We start from the raw sequence: 22,578 nt of genomic DNA on the forward strand, positions 1-22,578 counted from the left end.
TTTTCTTTTATTCTTCATGAAAGAGAAACCTAGTTTCTTAGTGCCAAATTTACAGCCTTCCTAACTCTTTGGAACTTCGGATTCCTCAGTCTTAGCAAACCTTCCTCGTACTCTTGGCTGGCTGTCAGCCAATGCTTTCCTGCAAGCATACTGAAAGAAACCGCCATTATTAGCCTATTGAGAAAAGGCTCTTGATACGGTTTCAAGTAACCTCTCTTTACGTTTTTTGGCTGTGTTTTGTATGGATTTAGTGAATAGATTCTGGGTTTAGAACACATTTTGAAGCGAGAAAATAGTGAAGAACTGGGTTTCAGAATGCATTCTAGACCCAGAGTCTATCCTGAAAATGCATACCATACACAGGCTTTTAATCTGTGAAGGCTGGGCATTTCTAGGGAAAAACCACATAAACGGAAATCCCAAGTACAAAAAGCAGGATAAGGAAATCTTCCTTAAAGCATTAAGTATCCATAGGAGCCTAATCAAGGATAAAATCTCAGCTTTATTGGCTACAAGGCAACTGGCAAGTTCTATATCACATGGACTAAACCAACACAGCTAAAATTAATTTGAGAGAAAAGGTCGTAATTCTCTAAAACCAAAGAAATTATGACCCATAATTTGAAGTCGAGAAGGAAATGGGAAAAACAGTAGCTGAAGACTTACCTTAATTTTCCGGCCAAAATTCCTCTTTGTCTTTTTCTTCCTATATCTGGAAAGCCTTTGCCGGCGTTCTTCAATGGTATAGTTGCCAATGGTTACTGGGCGCTCAAAGTGTGAATGAATGGAGCTCGAATTCCCATTACCAAGAAGCTGTCAGAAAAAAATCATAATCAGTGATCCTCCTCCACATCATGTGGAAATGGCTTAACACACAAACAGAACATCTTGCGGCATCTACAGTGTTGTTACAAAGACCATGAACAATTCAAGGTCATAGCGAACAAATAAAGAAAAAAAAATATGCTGTTTCTATTCTTTTTTACTTTAGGGGAAAAGGTCTCTACAGGCTTCCCATTAACCAAAGACCAACCACAGCAGCTCCTTGTAGACCACAGAGGGTCCATCTCCATCAAAATGGCAGTGAAGTGCATATATGAGATTACACAAGCATTCAACAGGTAGCACCTATAAAATCTCCTAATGCGCAACACTCAGGCTAATATTAAACCTATTGGCAGATCATCCCTTGTCACTCGATTTCACTCAAACTCAATTATATGATCAACCATCAACCTTGTCCTGTTTGACCATCCAAACATGTTTCACAGGGAAATTCTAGAGAATTTTGACATATTTCAACTAGCAGGACTTGAAAACTTCACTACACCAAAACGTCCCTCACCACTGTGCTTCCACCTCAATTGTGATATATTGACTTTACTCTAAACATCCAGAGCCCTGAAACCAAATTCTTGTGACCTGTTTTACCTAACCAAATGAAACAGCAACCCACCACTGGGCTTCATTTACAGGTGGGCATGCCAGATTTCAGATCAGTGGTCTTAAACTGTCATACAGCCTGTTTCAATTTGATTTCTAGTTTGCACCAGAGACGGCATAAATTTGCCAGAGGTGGAAAGAAAAGGTAAATTGAATAAGAGCAATTTCAATGGAAATCCATAGTTATGATCAAATGCATAGGTAACAGGCCGCAGTGGATTGAACAGAGCCTCAAAATGAGGCAATGGATGGAGTAATATGAACAGGTAGGAATGATCAGCCTCAATAATCAGTTCAACTTGTTTACAATAGATTGTTGGATTCAGTTGATCTGGTTTACAATGGACAATTTGATTAAGGACAAAAATTAAATGTCACTGGGAATGGTGAAGAATGTTACATGTCAGCAATTGCCATGTGGCAGATATGGATGAACCTGAATCTGTAGTCTGTACATGTGATAGTGGATCCCATATTCATCTCTTTGGTCAAATTCCAGCCCAAAATAGGTGAGCAAAGTAATTAAAAAGTCCCACAACATTATGAGAGTGAATTTATGATGATGGACTCTGGTGGCATTTCCCAATCTCCTGTCAATATGGAATCCATTTTGAGGCACTTCCCTTGCTTGTTTGGGCCTAAAGACCATTTCGGTCCATATAACATGGCCACATGGCACACCCTTGTCTAAACATGGCACATTTACAATGTATCAATTGTGACCAGCCATGGTAATTAGGATCGTTCTAATACGTTTGTCATCATGAAAAAAAAAAGAGATGTTCACATTGAAAAACAGTTATGCCGTGGATGATGTCCTCACATTTTAATAATTTTATCCATTTTGGTCACACTAAAAGAATTACACTGTTTCCAGTGTCAAAAGGGGAGAAAAGTTTCTGTTGTGCTAACAGTGGTTACTTGGTATGTTACTCTTTGTCCATATAAAATAAGCTCTTCTAGAAAGTAGGAATGACAAAAAAGATATCATCTAATCCCTCAGCATTACCAGATTACATATATACAAGAAGGAAGTGACAGGAACTCTGAAAACAAAGCTCATACCTGTATATCGCCCTCACTGAAAGCCCTGCGCATCCCACAGGCGGTTTCAAAATCTACTCCCCGAAAATCCAGAAAGTTTGGTCTTATGGCACCCCCATGAACCTGGTCAATAGAGCTCAAACACTCAAAACTAACACTTTTCGGGATTTGAATCGCTGAAGTCAACCTATTTTTCTCTGCTGTTGGATCCCCCTCCACCTGGACAGCAGGAATCTTGACATCCAGGACCTCTGGAAATGATTCCTCCATGCGGGATTTTTCCAACATATCCTTCTCGCACTCATAGAAGAACTCACTTAACAGGTGTTCAATTTGAATTGATTCAATATCGGTGACTTTGATTGTCTGGGGAGACATGCCATCTTCCCCACAAGACATCATTGAAATGGCAGCTGTCATGGGATCAAGGCTTATTACAGGTTCTTCTATGATAGGTTCTGGAGCTTTAAATAGATCTCCTTCTCCTCCCAGGTCATACTCTGACACAGTGGTCTGAACCAGGTTGTCCTACAGTACAAAATAAATGTTAGAAACTTAGAAGAATAAAAGAATATCTTAAATTACAGGTAATTAAATTATATTACATTGCCTCCCCATCCATATCTGGGAGCGTTTGGGTAAGATGTATCAGTAAAATATTGTACAAGGTTATTTCTTTACAGTTGTAAAAGGTATTGCAAAAAGACACACCTCTTAATGCCCTCAAAGATATGGCAAAACCCAAAGAGGAAACTTTCCCAACTTGTAAACACCCCAAAATCTCTTTCCAGCCATTATAATTGAAGAAATTAAAGAGATTTTACTATAAGAGCAACATAACAAAATCTTCACAGCAATATTCACTAAAAAAATGATACTCCCTCTGTCATGCAAAGACAGTCCTGTTTTGGGATGTTAGTTGTCCCCTCCATGGGAAGGCAGCCAATGCCAATTTGCCAAATAGATCATTGGCAACATTTAAATGGCTGAATCAATGACCATGCCTCTCTAGCATTTCTTAGCGAAATTAAAAATTTCCAGATCACTAGAGATATTTTTAGACACCATAAATGACAGAGGTAAGAGAAATGAACAAGGAAAAGGAAGCTATGGACCGACTTTTCTAAATAGCCTAAAAAGGTATTATTTTCAAATGAATGATACTAGTCTCCTTGTTTCATAGAACAAAATATTTAACCTTTCTTTGGGAACATAAAGAGTTAGCATTTTGGGAGAACTGAGGGCCAAATAAGAGGACCTTTATCCCCTGAGGTTCGCTGACCGGTACGGTTGTGCGGTTCCTCTCATAGGGGGGGCTGAAATGACCATTCCACCCCCTGACCGAACACACTGCCCGGGTGCGGTCCACCTCCGTTTTAGAAAACATTCTCTCTAAATAAATGAGAAGGTAAAATTTCACAAACAACCCCTAAAAATATCCAATATTTTAGAAACTTATCATACTTGGTCAAAATGTCTCAGACACCCCAAACGTTAAGCACAGTTAATACCCAAAGGTGAAATATCCATTTTACCCCTTAATTATTTAAATAAAAATATAGAACTGTCATTTCATCTTCCTCCCTAAATAATCATTTTACCCCTTAGTTATTTAAATAAAAGAACAACACTATCATTTCATCTTCTTCCCTCTATAGCTGCGGCTCCGGCGACCATCAGCTGCTTCCCCCTATTTCTAAGTGAGAAAAAGAATATTAGTTTCAACATATCCCAACTCCTCCTCAATTATGCAGGTGTCGAGAACTAAGAGGAACACGGGAGGCTGAGGTGGCGGTGCCCCGTGAGATTCCGGGGCGGTGATGGCGTATTCGACAGTGGTGTATTGCGGGTAGAGCTCTACGAAAGAACCAGTCTTTGTTCGGGCAAGAAGAGAGCCATTCGAGCATGGACTCCTTCCAATACCGAAGCTCATTTTCTCAGATGGCACAGCAACCCTAGGCCCTTTCAAGGAGAAGTTCATCCAACACGCTTCTGCTTCTTCCTCTCCCCTCCGAATCGACGCCGACGGTATTTCCCAAGTGCTTCAGATCTCGATCGAGAATGCTCGTCTCGTCCTTGACACCCTCGCCGCGGTGTTGCCCTCTGATTCAGACCCTCTAGTCACCGCCAAGCCTGGGGACTTGGATTCTGTTGGCGCTGATATTAACGATCTGATTCTCTTCCTTTATATCCAATCTTACAATAGACTTCTCCCCATGACCCACAAGGATTCCGCTTCCGTCGCTGATGTCTGGCCTTCCACTTCCGCCTTCGATGGTTACCTATCGGCGCTCTCCCCATTGCAGGTAATAAACGATTATTTTTACTTGCGTTTGAATTTATGATATTCGACACTCGTTCATATGGGTTTCTACTTTCTATTGCAGCTTTATCCAAACTTTGGTTTATTTGATTGCATTTTCGAATTATACTGTTTCTTCCGCCGCCGGCAGAAATTTCTTTGCAGTGTCCAATGTGAAGGGGTCATGGTACAGAAACCCTATTTTCCCAAGCACCCAGACCCCAAGAGCTGAAGTCAAGTACTGCAAAGCAGTTGGTAGACCAGGGAAGTTGAATTCGGTAATAGCGTACTTATTCATGACCGCAAGTAGGCTCGAACAGAGAACGTATGCGATAACGAGACACTTGTTGTGTAGTATTGCTTTGAAACATCAAATCTAGCGGAAACCATTGTTGCAACAGAAGCCAAACAGATTCAAAATGAAAGAAACCCAGAAATCTTACCCAATAACAGTAGCTGATTTCAGAGCAAAATCTGGGAATTGCTTAAGGAGATCAAAAGGGGCTCGATCTGCAATGTCTGACGGAAACGATGTAGACAAAAATCACAAAATTGAACAGATATACTCCTCAGTTCCGGAGAAGAAACCCACATCACCGACACAGTTAATGAAATGTAGTTCAACAAGAATTTAGGAGGATTAGCAGTGGCCGAAGGTTGAAGAAAGGATCCGTCGATGGCGGGGTTGCAGGGGAGCAAGAGAAGGAGGGCTGGAGGGGGTGGCGGCGGAAGAAACAGCAGAAGGAGAAGAAGGGGGGGGGGAGGAAAAAGGAATAAAAAAAAAGTATTGAATAAAAACAAGGGCAAAATTGTCTTTTTCAAATTATTAACTTCTAACATCAATAATTCATCATTAAGGGTATTATAGGGATTTCACTGTGATAAGAGTAATTTCGTCATTTAAACAGAACTAACAGACACTTAACTACAGAGACTAACGGAGTAAACTACATTGAAACAAATTCATAAAAAATAGAGGGTGTTTGTAACATTTTGACCAAATATGGTAAATTTCTAAGATATTGAATACTTTTAGGAGGTGTCCGTGAAATTTTCCCAAAAAAGAAATGTTTTCTACATTTGGAAGTATAGAATGCGCAAAGACACATGGAAAATGGAGCTAGCTGTCTAGTGCAAACCCCGAGGCACTGAACATGAGCCTCAGAAGGGGATCCGGTGAGAGAAGAGATGCAATTAATAACCTGAACAACGAGACCTGTACGAGGTTCGACGGCCACCACATCTCTGCAGGCTCCACCAGATATCTCCGGAATATACCTGCCCACCCAAACCCCAACACCTACAAAATAACTCATCAAATACAACATACCCAGCAAGTTAATCATTTATTAGAGATCTCAATCAAGCAATCTAGCAATCAAGCAATCACCACTGCAAACTTAATCAAAAAGAAAAGAAAAAGAGAGAGAGAGAGAGAGAGAGAGAAATGAAACAGACCTGGGTTGTGATAATAAGTAGGAAGGAAACGAAGAAGGTGAGCTGCCTCTTATAGTAAAGCTTAATAGCACTAAGTATGTGAGTAGCATAGACAGTGCCAGCTCCAGAATTAGCAAAGATGGTGATGAGCACATGCTCTTTCACATTGAATGGTCCCGGATTGAGGGTGAACTCCCACCGGCTACCCTTAAAGAAAATGCGATCGGTGAGGGTGGATGCCATGAGATGCCCCAGTGGGACCACTGCTATCTGGGCAGATATGGAGGTTATGGTTAAGGACTCAGTCCTGTACCAGAAGAACTGGTTTAAGAACGACAGTAACACGCACGACACCACCCCAAGTACCCACATTCGGAAGGTCAGCACAGGAAGACTCATATCGTCCGTCGTCGGCACCGTCAAAGCCACCTGCTTTACCGGTGAGTTTTCATTCTCATCTTCCACCGAACCCATCTCCATCTCCATCGAACCCATCTTCTGAGTCTCTCTAGAATGAGTTGGAATATGAAGTGCATGGGAAAATGGGATGGGACTTAAATAGATAATGTTTGGGTGGAACCTGCAAATGTTCTCATTACTACGGTAGGGGATAAGATTCTTAAATTAGGAAGTTTCCTTATCTATGGAGATTCAAAGCCAGTATCACCACAGAGAGAGAGAGAGAGAGAGAGAGAGAGAGAGAGACCATGAATCATACCACTACCCAAAATAGGTTGTTTTGACTTTTGAGTTTTGATGATTCAAAGTGTAGTGGAGTGGAGCAACAATTGATGATGTTTTTGTTTTTTTTTTTTTTTTGATAAAAACAACATTGATGATGTCATCTATAAAAATGTTGTGTTTGTCGATGTATTACGACACGACACAGTTGCTGTTCAATGGAATTTATTTTAGAGAAAATTTCTTAGATCTATTAGGTAAGAACGAATATTACAAAATAAAGAGGCTTCAAATTAGTTTTACATCCCTTATTTACCATTTCAAAAAGAGTTACTTAATCCACAAAGTTGGATAGTACTCATGCCATGCAAGGAAAAAACTAAAAACAAACCTTCAAAATTGCCCTAACCTCATTTGTCGAAAATAAAAAACTATTTTAAAAAGATTGCAAAGTATTTCTTCCATGTTTCACCCAATGATTTTTATAAAGATATTCTAAAAATTAGTAATATAATAATTGAAATTAAGCTTTGGGGAATGATTTCATACTAAACCGTGTATGTGAAAGGGCGGGAGTTTCAAGGTATTAATTAATGGATGAGTATTTATGACTTCTTAAACTTTTTGTGAGAGACCCTCTCACGTACACGGTTTACACGACTGTGTACGAAACCTTTTCCCGTAAGCTTTCTTTTTTTTTTTTTTGGTAAAAATTAAGTTTTCCTTTTAGGACTAAGTTTCCATCTACCCATAGAGGACAGTTTAGCTACCATCGTAGGGTTCACAAACCCCTCCTAGGGTTTTAATATGTTCCAAAATACCCTTCTGGTACCCTTTTCCACTTGCAGTGAATTGGAATCACATTCACCATTGTATGGAGACATTGACCACCACACGCCCTTTGAAGTTGACGTTAGATTATTTTTTTTTTGGGAAAATATCATCCCCTTCCCCTCTAAGTTTGCTTAATATCAATCTAGTACCCAAGTTTTCAAAAATGATTACTCCCTCCCCTACTTTCCCAAGATTCTATCAATCGTATCCTATCCTAACTATTAAAAAATGCCATTAAATGATGATGTGGCATGTACAAAATTTCTAAAACCCCAAAATACCCTTAACCCAACCCAACCCTAACCTAATCTAAACTAACCTAACCTAACCTAACATTCTCTCTCCTCTCTCACTCCTCCCAATCCCTCGTTTCTCTTTCTTTCTTCTCCGACGAACACCATCACCGTCACACCTGCAACTCTTCTTCTCTGGTGAAACCAGTGAAAGAATCACAAAAATTAGTTAGATGAGGTTGGTAGAATGTTAGCTCTTTTTCTGCTTGTTAAGAATATCTTGCTCTATTCTCTAACAAATTAGTAGCTACTCCGGCAAAACTCCCTCTTAGAGTTCTGTGCCCAAGGCCCCAACCCCAGAGATTAGCCATGGCCTCAAACTCAATCCATAATAACAATAACAACAGCAGCAGCAGCATCAACAACAATCTCCAAGCTCTCAATAACCTTTCTGGTTTCATGCAATCTGCTTCCTCCAATTTCGTCTCTCTATTCAATTTCAACCTCAACAGCAACGCCAAGACTTGACGACCTCCCCACCATCTGGTCCTCTCTCTACTATATCATCTTCTTCGTCAGTCATATGTTTGCCTTTTCTATTACCCGATGTCCCGCGGCCACCAATTCCTTCTCTGTTTAATATGCCCCCTGCCTCCTCTGACCAAAGCGGTTCCCTTTCATCTTCATCAACATCGGCAATCAAGGGCATGTCGCTGGCATCGGGGTTCCCTTCAACTGTTAGGGTCGCTGGTCTCAATTCAAGAGTAAAGGAAGGTGGACCTGCTTTCATGGGTTAGGTCTTCAGCATGTGTGACCTTTCCGATACTGGGCCTCATGGCCGTCTCAACTCGCCTCGAAATTCCCTTATTCCTTTCCAAAAGTTCAGCATTCGTCTATATCTCTCTTTCTTCTCTTTTGTAATTCAAGTTTATATATGCAAATAATTCATTGAATCCCACTGTCATCATTGTTCATGGTTAAAAAAAAAAAAATTGAAACTTTTGTTTGGTATTAATTAATTAATTTATGCCCCACTCGATATGGGAAGGTGGATATGAGCTTCTCTGTTTGGTCGGGTTCTGCATCAACTTGGTTTCATTGATGTTGCAGCGAGTAGCTTATAACTTCTCTTACTGTTTTAACTTCAACGTGACTGTGACGTCCAATTTGGGGCAAGTGCAAGCCGAGGCTCTTCCACCTTGCATATTGTCCGTTCTATCAGTCACATACTTTTGATTGTTAATGGGTAATTGCTCTGTTTATACCTCGAAACAATCGAAGATAGTTGGGAGTGAGAGAAGAACCCTAATCGCCGAGATTGTAATTGCAGGTCCAAGCCGAGCCGAGATGGGAGTCGCAGGTCGAAGCTGAGATGGGATGGGAGTTGCAAAGCTCAAGGTTTTTGATCTAGGGCACATACGATGCTCTTTAAATTGCAAACTAATGAGGTTGATTCAATCGAGAACATGAATTCTAGGATGGAAAAAAAAAAGCAGGATAGCTTTTGAAAAAATTATCATGGCATGGATTGATCAACAGAGAGACTTATAATTTCTGTGATTCTTTCACTGGTTTTGCCGGAGAAGAAGAGTTGCAAGTGTGATGGTGTTGGTGTTCGCCGGAGAAGAAAGAAAGAGAAACGAGGGATGGGGAGGAGTGAGAGAGTAGAGAGAATGTTAGGTTAGGTTAGGTTAGGTTAGGTTACGGTTGGGTTAAGGGTATTTTGGGGCTTTAGAAATTTTGTACATGCCACATCATCATTAAATGGCGGCGTTTTTTAACAGTTAGGATACGGTTGATAGAATCTTGGGAAAGTAGAGGAGGGAGTAATCATTTTTGAAAACTTGGGTACTAGATTGATATTAAGCAAACTTAGAGGGGAGGGGGATGATATTTTCTCTTTTCTTTTATGATCTCGAATTTTGGTATTCCATTTTCTTTGTTTTTAATTTCATTTCCTTTGGATTATGATGCTATAAAATATGTTTTCATCTTTTTTGGGTTATACCGTAAAAGGTATTACCATTTTAAATTTTAAAATCCTCCATCACCATAATACCGTAATAGGTATTACTACTTCCCGTAATCTTCTTATCCTACTTTATCACAATCTTTTCCTATTTTTGTGAACTTCACACGGTTGTTTTCTTCAATGTGATTTAAACAGTTTTTTACTTTTCAATAAATGAGGTTAAGACAATTACGAAAGTTTGCTTTTATTTTGGATGAGTACTAACTAACTTTAGGGATTAAGTAAATCTTTTCAAAATGAAAAGTAGTGGACGTAAAATAAATTTAAAACCTATTTAATTATCTTGTAATTTTCGTTTTTATCTAGTAGATCTAAGAAATTATCCCTTTAGTTTATCTACCAATGATGGAAATTAAGGGAATTATCTATTTAGAAACAAATTGGGGGAAAATGAAATATCTGTTCTCGCATGCATGAACCGCGCAGAGTCTCCGCAAGTGGAAATCCTTGATTTTTGTTGGCAGTTGGTAAATGCGTCCAAATCTAATTTTGTTTTTGTTTTAATGAATAGAAAAACAAGTAGCACTATATTTAATGTTCAAATTTGCAAGAATAAATGCATATGGGAACCAACCCAACCTCTGCTACAGATACAGAGTTGAAACTTCCATGTAAACAAGTAGCACTATATTTTTAATGCTGGCTTGAAAGAACAAGAGGCAATCAAAAAATGAAGAGGAAGATTCCCTGTCTGATTCTACTTACAATACAGCAATGCATATATGCTTGTGATGCATTGATTTGTTCAGTATACCCTATTTTGGTTGGAAAGAAAATCAAAGGTGGAGGTCCTCAATGTATTTGTATTGAGGCCTCAGTGAAGAATTTAGGATAAACACTGTACATTACCTCAGATTAGTCCGCCCAATGCAAGGTCATTATTAGAATTGAAGAACTTTGTTTTTTTTGTTTGAGAATTATGTGTCTGTATCTTATGCAAAAGGCAAAAGCAGGGTACGTTTCTTTGTAATCAGGGCAGTATTATCACAAGAAAAGTTGAATTTGGAACAAAAATATTCTTGATTCTTATAATTCTACTGAAAATGTAAATTGTCATTGTATTCTTTTCCACCTGTTGAATTTCAAAAAAGTAAGCACCAATGTGAATGCCAATGTATTTGACTATATTAAGAAACAAGCAACTGCCCTTGCATAAAAAGGCAAGGTAGAATAAGAAATATTTACATCCAAACGAGTGTTTAGCCTTTGCAAATTCAAGTCAGAAGACCGGGCAATTATCAACAATCACTCCTTCGGCGGTTGGGCAAGAAGCTAAAGGGCAGCCATCTATGTTGGTTCCCCACCAATTAATGCTGATTCCCTTCAGTCCTAAGCACAGAAATAGGAGCACACCCATAAAAGCCAGGCCAGCATCTAGAGCCCCTGAGAGAATATAATTGTGGCGTTGCCACCAATTTTGTCGGTATCTATAGAGGATGAAGCCAGAGAGGAACGCAAGAAGTAGCCAGGTGCTAAAGTTGATAGCGCTGGCAGGTGGCATCATTCCTGTTGCACTTAATAGGATTGGCATGTTGATGAGGCGGATCCATTTCTGCTGAGGGAAGGCTTTGTGTGCAACCCAAACAAGAACTGGGGCAATGGCTCCACCTAGGAAGAACCAATTGACAGCTGAATGTGTACCGAGGTCCCCGAAAAATCTGCGAGGGCCAATCAGTCCCCAGATGACAGATGCATCGTAAAATACACGGTCATTTGGACAGGTCCATGGGCTATTGGGGGGCAGCAGGGAAGTATCACAGATGTTTGGGATGGAAGTCATTAGCCACCATGCAGTTCCCAAGTAGACCAAACAAGATAGCAAGGTTCCCACAACCTGGCTCATAATGTAAAGAAGAATATTACAGAAGATCAGTTGTTTTGTGGTTAATTAAAAGTCACCCTATTCCTGACTTAGAAAATGAAAAGGAATGAAAAATTAAAGCTAACCTGGGCCATGAACATTGATTTGGGAGGAATCTTCATGTACTGACCAAGCTTGAAATCTTGCAGAAAAGTGATGGCTTGAGTCATGCTGATATATATCCATACACCTTGAAGCACATGTTGGCAACAGGACGCCCTGGGTACATGTACCCTATGATATACTCAGTAATGATGTTCAACCCTGGTTGCTGTTACATTGGCATGCTAGTGATCAGGCTCACACCCTGGGGAAGATTTTTTTTTTTTTTAAAAAAAAAAGCAAAAAGAAGGGAACTTTGAATTGTAAACAAGATTAAAAAGAAACCCACCTGGTTTGTGGTGGCATAGATGATGCCAATTGGGAGAGTGAAGATAAAGGCAAGGAAACAAGCTAGTAAGACTCCCCACCATGGTAACTGAAGTTGGTCGTTGTAGTACTGACAAGCGAAGAGAGTTGCAACAATGTTGAAGAGGAGGATGCAGATGAACCACCATTGGGGCACTTGCTTATACTTACTCATAAGCCTTGTGTGTATGTCCATCTTCCTCTTCTCCTTCAATAAGCCTGATTTGCTTAGCTCCAATATTTCCCTGTTATGTGATTTTAGCATATGAGATTTGTTGTTACTAATGTTGCTGAGAAATTTTTGTTTGTAACAATTTAGAACGAGGAAATTAAGCTACCATTACCTTCCATGGAAGAAAAGAACGTGAACAATAGTGGCGGTGAGGGCAGCGAAGCCAACACCATAGCTAATGGCAAAGAAGGTGCTGATGTAAAGAGGGCCGTTCTGCTTGTAGGCGTTGAGATCAATTTGGAATTTAGAGTTGTTGATAGAAGAGATGTTGTAGGTTTGACCAGAAGAGGTGAAGAGATGGCTGGAGAAGATGGGGAAGGTCTTGGCATGGTAGATGTTGAGCCAGTAGGAAACAGGGACGATGAGGTACATGAGGATGAGGAAGCCAACGGCAATGTTGGCTGTAGCAAACCAAGGGCTCCCAAGTGGACTGCCAAGGTATGATGAGGCGGTGGACCAATCAAAGGCCATAGCACCAATGCCCAGACCTTGAAGGCCAGAGCCCAGTTGGTTGGCGAGAACAGACTTAGGAAAGGCCCAGCAGACCCAAGACATGGAGGTTGACATAGGGAATAGGTAACCAGGAAAGATATAATAAGCAAAACTACACATGAAGGCAATCAAGAAGAATTGGTTACGCGTCAACCGGCCCTTGGGGGTGTCTTCTTTCTCATGTAAAGCTCTGCAATAGTAATAATCAATCAATCAATCAATTAAACAATCTATCTATCTATCTCTCTATCTCGTATCCAAAACAAATTAATAATGATACATACATACTATTATACCTATTAATTTCTTCATTCCGTTCCAAGTCTTTAAACTTCCCTCCACATTTCATATAAAATACACACATAATATATACATACGACGACGTACAAGTTACATACATCCTATGGGCACTGTTAAATAGGTATCAACAAGGATCATATCGTTGCCAGGATGTAGGGACAATGAGAGGTGCACAAGAGCATTAATGGGGTGGGATTTTTTATTATTTTAATAGCTCATAATATAGGCCGATGGGTATTATGATATGGGCGGGGAAATGTTTACCAAAACAAAAAGCGTATTAATTCGGAGTTTCATACTTTTTAAAATCAGAAAAGAGGATTAGTGGTTGGGACTTGGGACTTGGGACTTAAATTGGAGATCCCTTATTCCCTACTCTCCAAGGGGAAGGGGACCCATTTTACTGTATTCAACCCTGCTAGGACCTCACAGCAACTGTTTGTGCTTTTGCCTCTATGGTGCTTGTGTTTGCTCGTGTGGGCACGGGTTGGATAAAATTTTGCTGCCATCCAGTTCGTAGCCAAAGCAACATAATCAAGAAAGGGGGAAATTTTTTTGCTGCTGCGCCCATAGCAGGAATGTTCCTGCTACAAGGGTTCATAAATATCCTCCTACGTTTTATTATTTTCTAAAATTGATCCCATTTCCTTGGCTGCTAGTTTTGTAGTAGGAACATTCCTACTACTACTGTAACAGCAAAATTTCGTTCAAAGAAGGGTATTTTGAAAAATACTAGAATCGAGGAAGGTGTTTATAAATCCAAAAGAGAAGTGAATTATTCCATTTCTTTTGTTGCAAACACTAGTAGCAGGAAGCCAGGAACATACCTGCAATGGCTAGGGGTGTTAAAAAAACCCCGGCCAGCCTGAGTCTGCCCAAATCAGCCCTGAGCCCAAATAGGACTTGGCCAAGCCTAGAGATAAGGGTCGGGTTGGGTTTGATATTTTGCATGGCGCAGGGCTGGGCTGAGGCCTCGGCCGTGACAGGGCCAGCCCAACATGTATTTTATATAATATATATTTATACAATACATAGAGGGTGTGCTTTAGTGCAACGATCAAACCTGAACAATGAGACCTGTACGAGGTTGGACGGCCACCACATTTCTGCAGGCTCCACGAGATACCTCCGAAATATTCCTGCCCACCCAAACCCCAACACCTACATATATGCAATACATACCAGTAAGCAAATTGATCAAGTCAAGAAAAAAGGGAGAGAGTGAGAAAGAGGTGAGAAGGAATCAAACAAACAGACCTGGGTGGTGATAATGAGGAGGAAAGAAACAAAGAAGGTGAGGTTTCTCTTGTAGTAAAGCTTAATAGCACTGAGAATGTGAGTGGCGTAGACAGTGCCAGCTCCAGAATTAGCAAAGATTGTGATGAGCACATGCTCCTTCACATTGAATGGTCCCGGATTGAGGGTGAACTCCCACCGGCTACCTTTGAAGAAGATGCGATTGGTGAGGGTTGACGCCATGAGATGCCCCAGTGGCACCACTGCTATCTGCGCAGATATGGAGGTGATGGCCAAGGGCTCAGTCCTATACCAGAAGAACTGATTCAAGAACGACAGCAACACGCACGACACTACCCCCAATACCCACATTCGAAAGGTCAGCACTGTGAGGTTCGTGTCGTCCGTCGTCGGCACCGTCAAAGCCACTTGCTTTACCAGTGAGTTCTCGTTCTCATCTTCCAGCGACCCCATCTCCATCGAACCAATCTCCATTTGTGATATGAAATATGGGGGAACAGGGAAGGTACTTAAAAGATATATATATATATATAGTTACTAGGAATCAAAATCCGAATTGGAATCGGGAACCTCCTACTTAATAGGAAAGAAATTGGCTTAGCTGGCTTTCGTAATCCCTTATTAAGTAAGGTTCTTTATTCCTTATTTATTATATATATATAGGGATTTTGGGTCATCATACACATAGAGTAGAGTTATAAAGGGTATTAAATTCTTAAGTACGAATCTTAGAGTTATATAGGGATTCTGTTATCAACCATGGTTTGAGCAATCGGTATCGGATCGGCCGATTCGTAATGGTACAAGGGTAAAAATGTAAAAAAAAAAAAAAATATATATTACAATTTTCAAAGGAAACAATACCGATACATGTGATTGATTTGTTGATGTAGGAAGACACAGTTGTTATTGAACGGGATTCTGTTTTACCAACCAATGGTAAGGAATCTGTTGGGGCAAACATGAATCATGCATTATCATCTCAGAATTGAAGAACCTAGATTATTTTTAGGGAAAATATCACGTACCTCCCCAGAGGTATGACTTATGTACATTTTCAGACGTTGAACGTTAGAATTTTGATTTAAATGGTCAAATTGCCCCCATCTTCTTCCCCAAATTATTTAGGGTTTGAAACCTTTCAATCCTAAACGTAAAATAAGGAACCAGAAAGGAAAACAGGGGAAAATCCCCTTTGATCGTTGCTTATCGGCGTCACCCACGGCCAAATTAGCTCACAGGTGTCCTTTAGATTCCCGGCGAGTGATAACCATGTTCCGGCAACCAAATTGCCCTCATCTTCTTCCCCAAATAGTCTTCTTCAAGCACCAGCCCCACCCCTGGCCACCGTTACAAACACCGCCCCTGCTATATGCACTGCACCATCATCCCCACCCCTGCCCTCTCCTCTCCACTGCCACCTCTACCCTCTCCCCCTTCATCGCAAACCCTGTAACCCCCTAGGCAAGCTCCTTCGTCTTCCTCCTCTGTTTTTTTTTTTCAATACCAAACTGAAACTGAATATATTCAACTTTCCTTTAGCATCATTAAACAGGACCTCATTCGTTGCTTGCCAGATTGAGTAATCAAGTAGAATGGTTTTTGTTAACATTTCAACATTTTTGTTTTTCTTGGGAAATATATACCTTGGTTAACCACTGAGTTCGTGCATTCAGTACTGAGGAGATCATTCCAGTGACATCCATGAGCTGTGTTAACAAAAGAATTCATTAGATCTGGAAATGATTTCATTATCAAGGAAGATTCATCAACAAAACCACCGTAAATGGAGAAACAACTTTAATGTAGAAATTTTCTTTTCCTTTTACCGAAAGCCCATACCAAATAACAAACACAGACATCTAAGTGGCCTAGGAAGCATATTTGAATTCCATTCTCCCAAGTTGGATTCTTCAAGTTGTGAGGATAGAGATTAAAACCCAGGTTACAACGGGTTCCAACATGTCGATGCCCTATCAAGCGGGGAGTAGCTAAGCCATAAGGGAAATCAACACCTCCTGGTACCAATTCACTGCGCCCACCAAAAGGTCCAAGAACTGCAGGTTCTCTGACAGAAAAATAAGGATTCCCAAATGGGTATGGCCCTAATCTCGTTTAGGGTTTGATTGTTACCATGAAACAGATCCAGAGCCAGAGCCAGAGCCAGAGATAGATGCAAAATTACAGGGTGGAGATGCACCTGTGGCTGAAGAGGTAGGTGATGATGCTTCAGAGTTCCCTTCGCCTATTGTGGAATCGCCAGAGACGATGGCTGGGATTCGGTATTTCAAGCATCAAGTTGGGTCTTCGCAATCGACGAATGACTCTGCTAATTGGATGCCACCGCCAAAGAAGCTGAGGCATGCCGATCCTAGCGAGCCCAGAGAAGTTTTCTGAATCATAGGCCGCGACTTTTGGATTTCGTTTCATCTTTGGAAGAAATCCTAGTGAAATGCTACCTGAGATCAACACTGTTTGGCGGCCGGCCCTCTTGTTTGGCCCCTGCTAAAGGCGGCGGTGGGGTTTTGAAATCCTAAAATGGGTATAAAGTTTGATGTTTTGTTTGGGGAAGAAGATTGTTTTGAAATCAAAATTATAACGTTTAACGTCTACAATTAACGGAGTGGGTGTTTTTGTTACTTGGTTTGGAAAGCAAGGGAGGTACGTGGAATTTCCCAAACCTCACGGGTGAAAGTGTACATAAGTCATACCTCAGGGGAGGTACGTGATATTTTCCCTTATTTTTATTATTATTATTATGGACAACAATGTGTTTGTATTTTATATAGAAGGCAATAACAGGGTATGGTTCTTTGTAATTAGGGCAACTAGCTCTAACAGAATAGAAGTTGAATTTGGATTAAAGACATTCTTGATTCTTGTAATTCAAGTGGGAATGAAAATTGGCATTGTACTCTTTCCACAATGTGACTTTCACAAAATAAACACCAATGTATTTGATTATATTAAGAAAGAAGCAATTAACCCCCTTACTTGTATACGAAGGCAAGGTAGATAAGATAACTTAGTTTCTAATTGTTTATATTAGAATCATGAGAAATATTAAGGCTGGAAAAGAGCGTTGCATCCATGTGATATTGTTCGCCTTGGGCTGTACGCCGAAGCTAACTTAATGTGGTATTCATGATTTTAAAATACGTCCACATGGAAGAGGTTGGCCCCTGCTTATAAGCCACAAACTCTCTCGATACCCAAATAATATGAGACTATAAATCTTTAAGGGGCCAAATACGACATATTCTACATAGTTATTTACATTTTAAATCAGTGCTTATTCTCTGTCAAATTTAAGTCAGAAAATAGGGCAACTATCAACAATTACCCCTTTGGCGGTTGGGCAAGTAGCCAAAGGGCAGCCATCTAGGTTTGCTCCCCACCAATTAATGTTGATTCCCTTTAGTCCCAAGCATAGACACAGAAGCACACCCATGAAGGCAAGGCCAACATCTAGAGCCCCTGAGAGAACATAATTGTAGCGTTGCCACCAGTTTTGCTGGTATCTATAGAGGATGAAGCCAGAGAGGAACCCAAGAAGTAGCCAAGTGCTGAAGTTGATAGCGCTGGCAGGTGGCATCATTCCTGTAGCACCTAATAGGATTGGCATGTTGATGAGACGGATCCATTTTTGCCGAGGGAAGGCTTTGTGTGCAACCCAAACAAGAACTGGGGCAATGGCTCCACCTAGGAAGAACCAATTGACAGCTGAATATGGACCAAGGTCCCCGAAAAATCTGCGAGGGCCAATCAGTCCCCAGATAACCGATGCACCATAAAATGCACGGTCCATTGGACAGGTCCAAGGGCTGTCATGGGGCAGTAGGGAAGTGTCACAAATGTTGGGGATGGAAGTCATTAGCCACCATGCAGTTCCCAAGTAGACCAAACAAGATAGCAAAGTTCCCACAACCTGACTCATAATGTAAATTAAGAAGAATAATACAGAGGATCATTAATTTGTTTTGTTGCTAAAAGTCACCCTGTTCCTGAGAGGGACAAAATTGAGAAAAAGAATGAAAATTTTAAAACTAACCTGGGCCATGAACATTGATTTGGGAGGAATCTTCATGTAATGACCAAGCTTGAAATCTTGCAGAAAGGTGACGGCTTGAGTCATGCTGATAAATCCATACACCTTGAAGCACGTGTTGGCAACAGGGCGGCCTGGGTACATGTACCCTATGATATACTCAGTAATGATGTTCAACCCTGGTCGCTGTTACATTGGCATGCTAGTGATCAGGCTCTCACCCCATGGATAAAATATAAAGAACCAAAAAAAAAAGAGGGAATATTTGAAATGTAAACAAAATTAAAAAAGAAACCCACCTGGTTTGTGGTGGCATAGATGATGCCAATTGGGAGAGTGAAGATAAAGGCAAGGAAACAAGCTAGTAAGACTCCCCACCATGGTAACTGAAGTTGGTCGTTGTAGTACTGACAAGCGAAGAGAGTTGCAACAATGTTGAAGAGGAGGATGCAGGTGAACCACCATTGGGGCACTTGCTTATATTTACTCATAAGCCTTGTGTGTATGTCCATCTTCCTCTTCTCCTTCAATAACCCTGATTTGCTTAGCTCCAATATTTCCCTGTTATGTGATTTTAGCATATGAGATTTGTTGTTACTAATTAATGTTGCTGAGAAAATTTTGTTTGTAAAAAGAAAAAAGGAAACTAAACTAAGCTAAGCTGCTATTACTGTTACCTTCCATGGAAGACAAGAACGTGAACAATAGTGGCGGTGAGGGCAGCGAAGCCAACACCATAGGTAATGGCAAAGAAGGTGCTGATGTAAAGAGGACCCTTCTGCTTGTAGGCGTTGAGATCAATCTGGAAGTCAGAGTCAATAATAGCAGAGATGTTATAGGTTTGGCCGGAAGATGTGAAGAGATGACTGGAGTAGATGGGGAAGGTCTTGGCATGGTAGATGTTGAGCCAGTAGAAAACAGGGACGATGAGGTACATGAGGATGAGGAAACCAACGGCGATGTTGGCTGTAGCAAACCAAGGGCTGGCAAGTGGACTGCTAAGGTATGATGAGGCGGTGGACCAATCAAAGGCCATGGCACCGATGCCCAAACCTTGAAGACCGGAGCCTAGTTGGTGGGCGAGAACGGACTTAGGGAAGGCCCAGCAGACCCAAGACATGGAGGTTAACATAGGAAATAGGTACCCAGGAAATATATAATAAGCAAAGCTACACATGAAGGCAATCAAGAAGAATTGGTTACGTGTCAGCCGGCCTTTCGGCCTCTTTTCTTTATCATGTAACGCACTGCATGCAACAAAAATAAAGCAATCAATTTATCTACCAATCAATCAATCTATCTATTTATCTATATTGTAACCAGAACAAAATAATAATCGATCGGTCGTGGTTATAGTGTTATACACATGCAATGAGACTCATGCTTTGAGGTACCGGTATCGGGTGATACGTAACAGGTTAGTTATTCGCTGATCTAGGTACCGTACCAATACCATATCGGGGACATGGTATAGACAAGGATTATAACAATCAAAATTCCTGTTTTTTCAAGGGAAATCAAGGGTAAATTTGTCCAATACGACCAGTCCATGCTAATAGGGTACCGGTAACATATCGATTTTGCTAGTGATCGATACCCGATCCGATACTATGCACTAAAACCATGATGAGACTTGTTATCCATTACTAAATACACACATAATGATCGACTTCGTCTTTAGAACCTCATGATAATGATTAAACCCTCTATACACCACAGGTATTGGAAAACTATTAAGGAAGTTTTTGGTTTCAATCGTTCAAAATTTGATACCTTCATTTAATTGTCCCCCGTCTTATTTTCAAAAGTTATTTAAGTTAAAAAAAATTTCAAAATTAATTAAAAAAAATGATATCATTATTAAAAAATGTCAAAGTCATGCATATTTTTGGAATATACATGTGAAATAACTATATTATCTTCATTGGAAAAAATTGTATGTAATACTAAAAGAACAAAAAAAATAAAATTACAAATTATTTGGTACTTTAATGGGTATCAATAACTTACCAAAAAACAAAAAAAAAGAAGAAAAATATTAATAAGAAATTTATTTAAGTAAAAGTAATGACCTCACATCTTAGAGTCTAGATCCGCTCCAACGTGCCAGTGAATATAACGTGCATCAAACAGCTAGAGCTGTCCAACATGTGCACTAAGGATGCTCCAACCGTCCAATACGTGCTGCACTCCATGGTGCACTAGAAAGGATTTTTTGCCCCATCGGATGCAAGTAATCCCATGCGAAGAAGAGGAGATTGTTGGGATTTATCTTAAAACAACAATTCCACATCAGATATGAATAATCAAACGTGACTTGGGCACCCCCTCTCACTTAATGGTAAGAATTTGAAGATTAAATCATAACAATCATCACAAGACTTTAACCTTTTCAGAGTCAACATTTCAAAATCAGAGAATATTATTGGTATGTACAAAGGGAAGGGGATCCATTATCACTTAAAACATTGTGCCAAATAATGGACCCAAGTGGAAACAGATCCTCTACCACGTAGCTGCCCGAGCGGCTTGAGCGGCGGACACAGGGTCATGTGCAATGACTATCTTATCCCCTGTTCGGGTGTCTTGCCCGAATGGGGTAAGGTGATCATTGTGTGGCCCTGTGTCTGTCTATGCCCCTCAGGCGGCTGCGCCCTAGAAGATTTGGATCCATACAATACCTTCTTCCGTTACTAAATTTATAAGACTATTGAAAGGACCTGACTTTCCTCCTGTCATGGCAGGAGCTTTTGGATCCATCTCAGCCAAAACATATGGGGGAAGGGGGTAGGTCATTTCATAGGGGGATGCCTGTGAAATAACCCAACACCCCTGTTTTGACTGGGGTGGATCCTTTAGCTCCCGCCACACATGGAGGAGAGCCAAATTCGTGTTGAAGTGATTGAGAAATAATACTTAGATTCACGGTGATTAAAGGAGAGAAGCCAGAGAGGCCTGGAACAAACAAAAACTAATTAATAAGAGCAAGAAATGGGACTAATTAAAAATACAAGAAGTGGAAAGAGAGAGAGAGAGAAATGCAAATTAATAACCTGAACAACGAGACCTGTACGAGATTGTGCGGCCACCACATCTCTGCAGGCTCCACCAGATATCTCCGGAATATTCCTGCCCACCCAAATCCCAACACCTACAAAATAACTCAATACATACCATACCCAGCAATTATAAGTTGATCATTTATTTAGAGATCTCAATAAGGATATATAACACTAAAAACTTAGAATCAATAGAAAAAAAGAGACAAAGAAAGAGGCTAGCTAGGGAGGAATGAAACAGAACAGATCTGGGTGGTGATAATAAGGAGGAAAGAAACAAAGAAGGTGAGCTTCCTCTTGTAATATAGCTTAATAGCACTAAGGATGTGAGTGGCGTAGACAGTGTCCGCTCCAGAGTTAGCAAAGATAGTGATGAGCACATGCTCCTTCACATTGAATGGCCCCGGATTGAGAGTGAATTCCCAGCGTGTACCCTTGAAGAAGACACGATCGGTGAGGGTTGACGCCATGAGATGCCCCAGAGGTACCACTGCTATCTGCGCAGATATGGAGGTGACGGCCAAGGGCTCTGTCCTGTACCAGAAGAACTGATTCAGGAACGACAGCAACACACACGACACCACCCCAAGAACCCACATTCGGAAGGTCATCACAGGGAGGCTCGTGTCGTCTGTCGTCGGCACCGTTAAAGCCACCTGTTTTACCGGTGAGTTCTCGTTCTCATCCTCCACCGAACCCATCTCTATCTCCATCCCCATCCTCTGTACTAGATGGTCTGAGTCTGAGTTTCTCAGAGTGAGTGAGTCGGAATCTGTCATGGGAAAATGGGATATAAGGGACTTTAAAACAGATATTTATTGGGGGGGTGGAACTTGGAAGTGGAGATCCATCATATCAAAGTGACCTTGCAAGGAAGGCGAACTCTTATCTCCCTTATCTCCAGGCCCTACACAA

At 40.7% G+C, this 22,578-nt stretch overlaps 4 protein-coding genes across 4 annotated transcripts in view; all 4 read right to left on the reverse strand.

Moving 5' to 3' along the window:
• The window catches only part of LOC122664918, a 23,394-nt gene continuing 816 nt past the window's right edge, over positions 1 to 22,578 (reverse strand). The window contains exons 3-5 of the mRNA XM_043860953.1: positions 2,509 to 3,015; positions 667 to 813; positions 1 to 150 (exon numbers count right to left, since the gene is read on the reverse strand). Coding sequence (XP_043716888.1) covers positions 61 to 150; positions 667 to 813; positions 2,509 to 2,907 — 636 coding nt within the window. The 5' untranslated portion in view covers positions 2,908 to 3,015 and the 3' untranslated portion in view covers positions 1 to 60. The remainder of the gene's footprint in view (positions 151 to 666; positions 814 to 2,508; positions 3,016 to 22,578) is intronic.
• LOC122666078 (oligopeptide transporter 7-like) lies at positions 5,910 to 6,716 on the reverse strand. The gene is made up of 2 exons (XM_043862188.1): positions 6,248 to 6,716; positions 5,910 to 6,089 (listed from the first exon to the last, which is right to left on the reverse strand). Exons 1-2 carry the CDS (start codon positions 6,710 to 6,712, stop codon positions 5,910 to 5,912), a joined length of 645 nt encoding a protein of 214 aa, XP_043718123.1. The 5' UTR covers positions 6,713 to 6,716.
• The window catches only part of LOC122664916 (oligopeptide transporter 7-like), an 18,774-nt gene continuing 7,382 nt past the window's right edge, over positions 11,187 to 22,578 (reverse strand). Inside the window, 5 exon segments of the mRNA XM_043860949.1 lie at positions 11,187 to 11,840; positions 11,954 to 12,046; positions 12,049 to 12,138; positions 12,259 to 12,520; positions 12,620 to 13,189. Of these exon segments, the coding sequence (XP_043716884.1) occupies positions 11,226 to 11,840; positions 11,954 to 12,046; positions 12,049 to 12,138; positions 12,259 to 12,520; positions 12,620 to 13,189 (1,630 nt within the window). The 3' untranslated portion in view covers positions 11,187 to 11,225.
• Positions 17,810 to 22,578, reverse strand: part of LOC122664919 (oligopeptide transporter 7-like) — a 16,082-nt gene continuing 11,313 nt past the window's right edge. Inside the window, exons 2-7 of the mRNA XM_043860954.1 lie at positions 21,903 to 22,383; positions 21,658 to 21,755; positions 19,282 to 19,851; positions 18,904 to 19,165; positions 18,608 to 18,790; positions 17,810 to 18,484 (exon numbers count right to left, since the gene is read on the reverse strand). Coding sequence (XP_043716889.1) covers positions 17,870 to 18,484; positions 18,608 to 18,790; positions 18,904 to 19,165; positions 19,282 to 19,851; positions 21,658 to 21,755; positions 21,903 to 22,382 — 2,208 coding nt within the window. The 5' untranslated portion in view covers position 22,383 and the 3' untranslated portion in view covers positions 17,810 to 17,869. The remainder of the gene's footprint in view (positions 18,485 to 18,607; positions 18,791 to 18,903; positions 19,166 to 19,281; positions 19,852 to 21,657; positions 21,756 to 21,902; positions 22,384 to 22,578) is intronic.

The sequence above is a fragment of the Telopea speciosissima genome, chromosome 6 (assembly GCF_018873765.1).
Source record: "Telopea speciosissima isolate NSW1024214 ecotype Mountain lineage chromosome 6, Tspe_v1, whole genome shotgun sequence".
Classification (NCBI taxonomy): domain Eukaryota; kingdom Viridiplantae; phylum Streptophyta; class Magnoliopsida; order Proteales; family Proteaceae; genus Telopea; species Telopea speciosissima.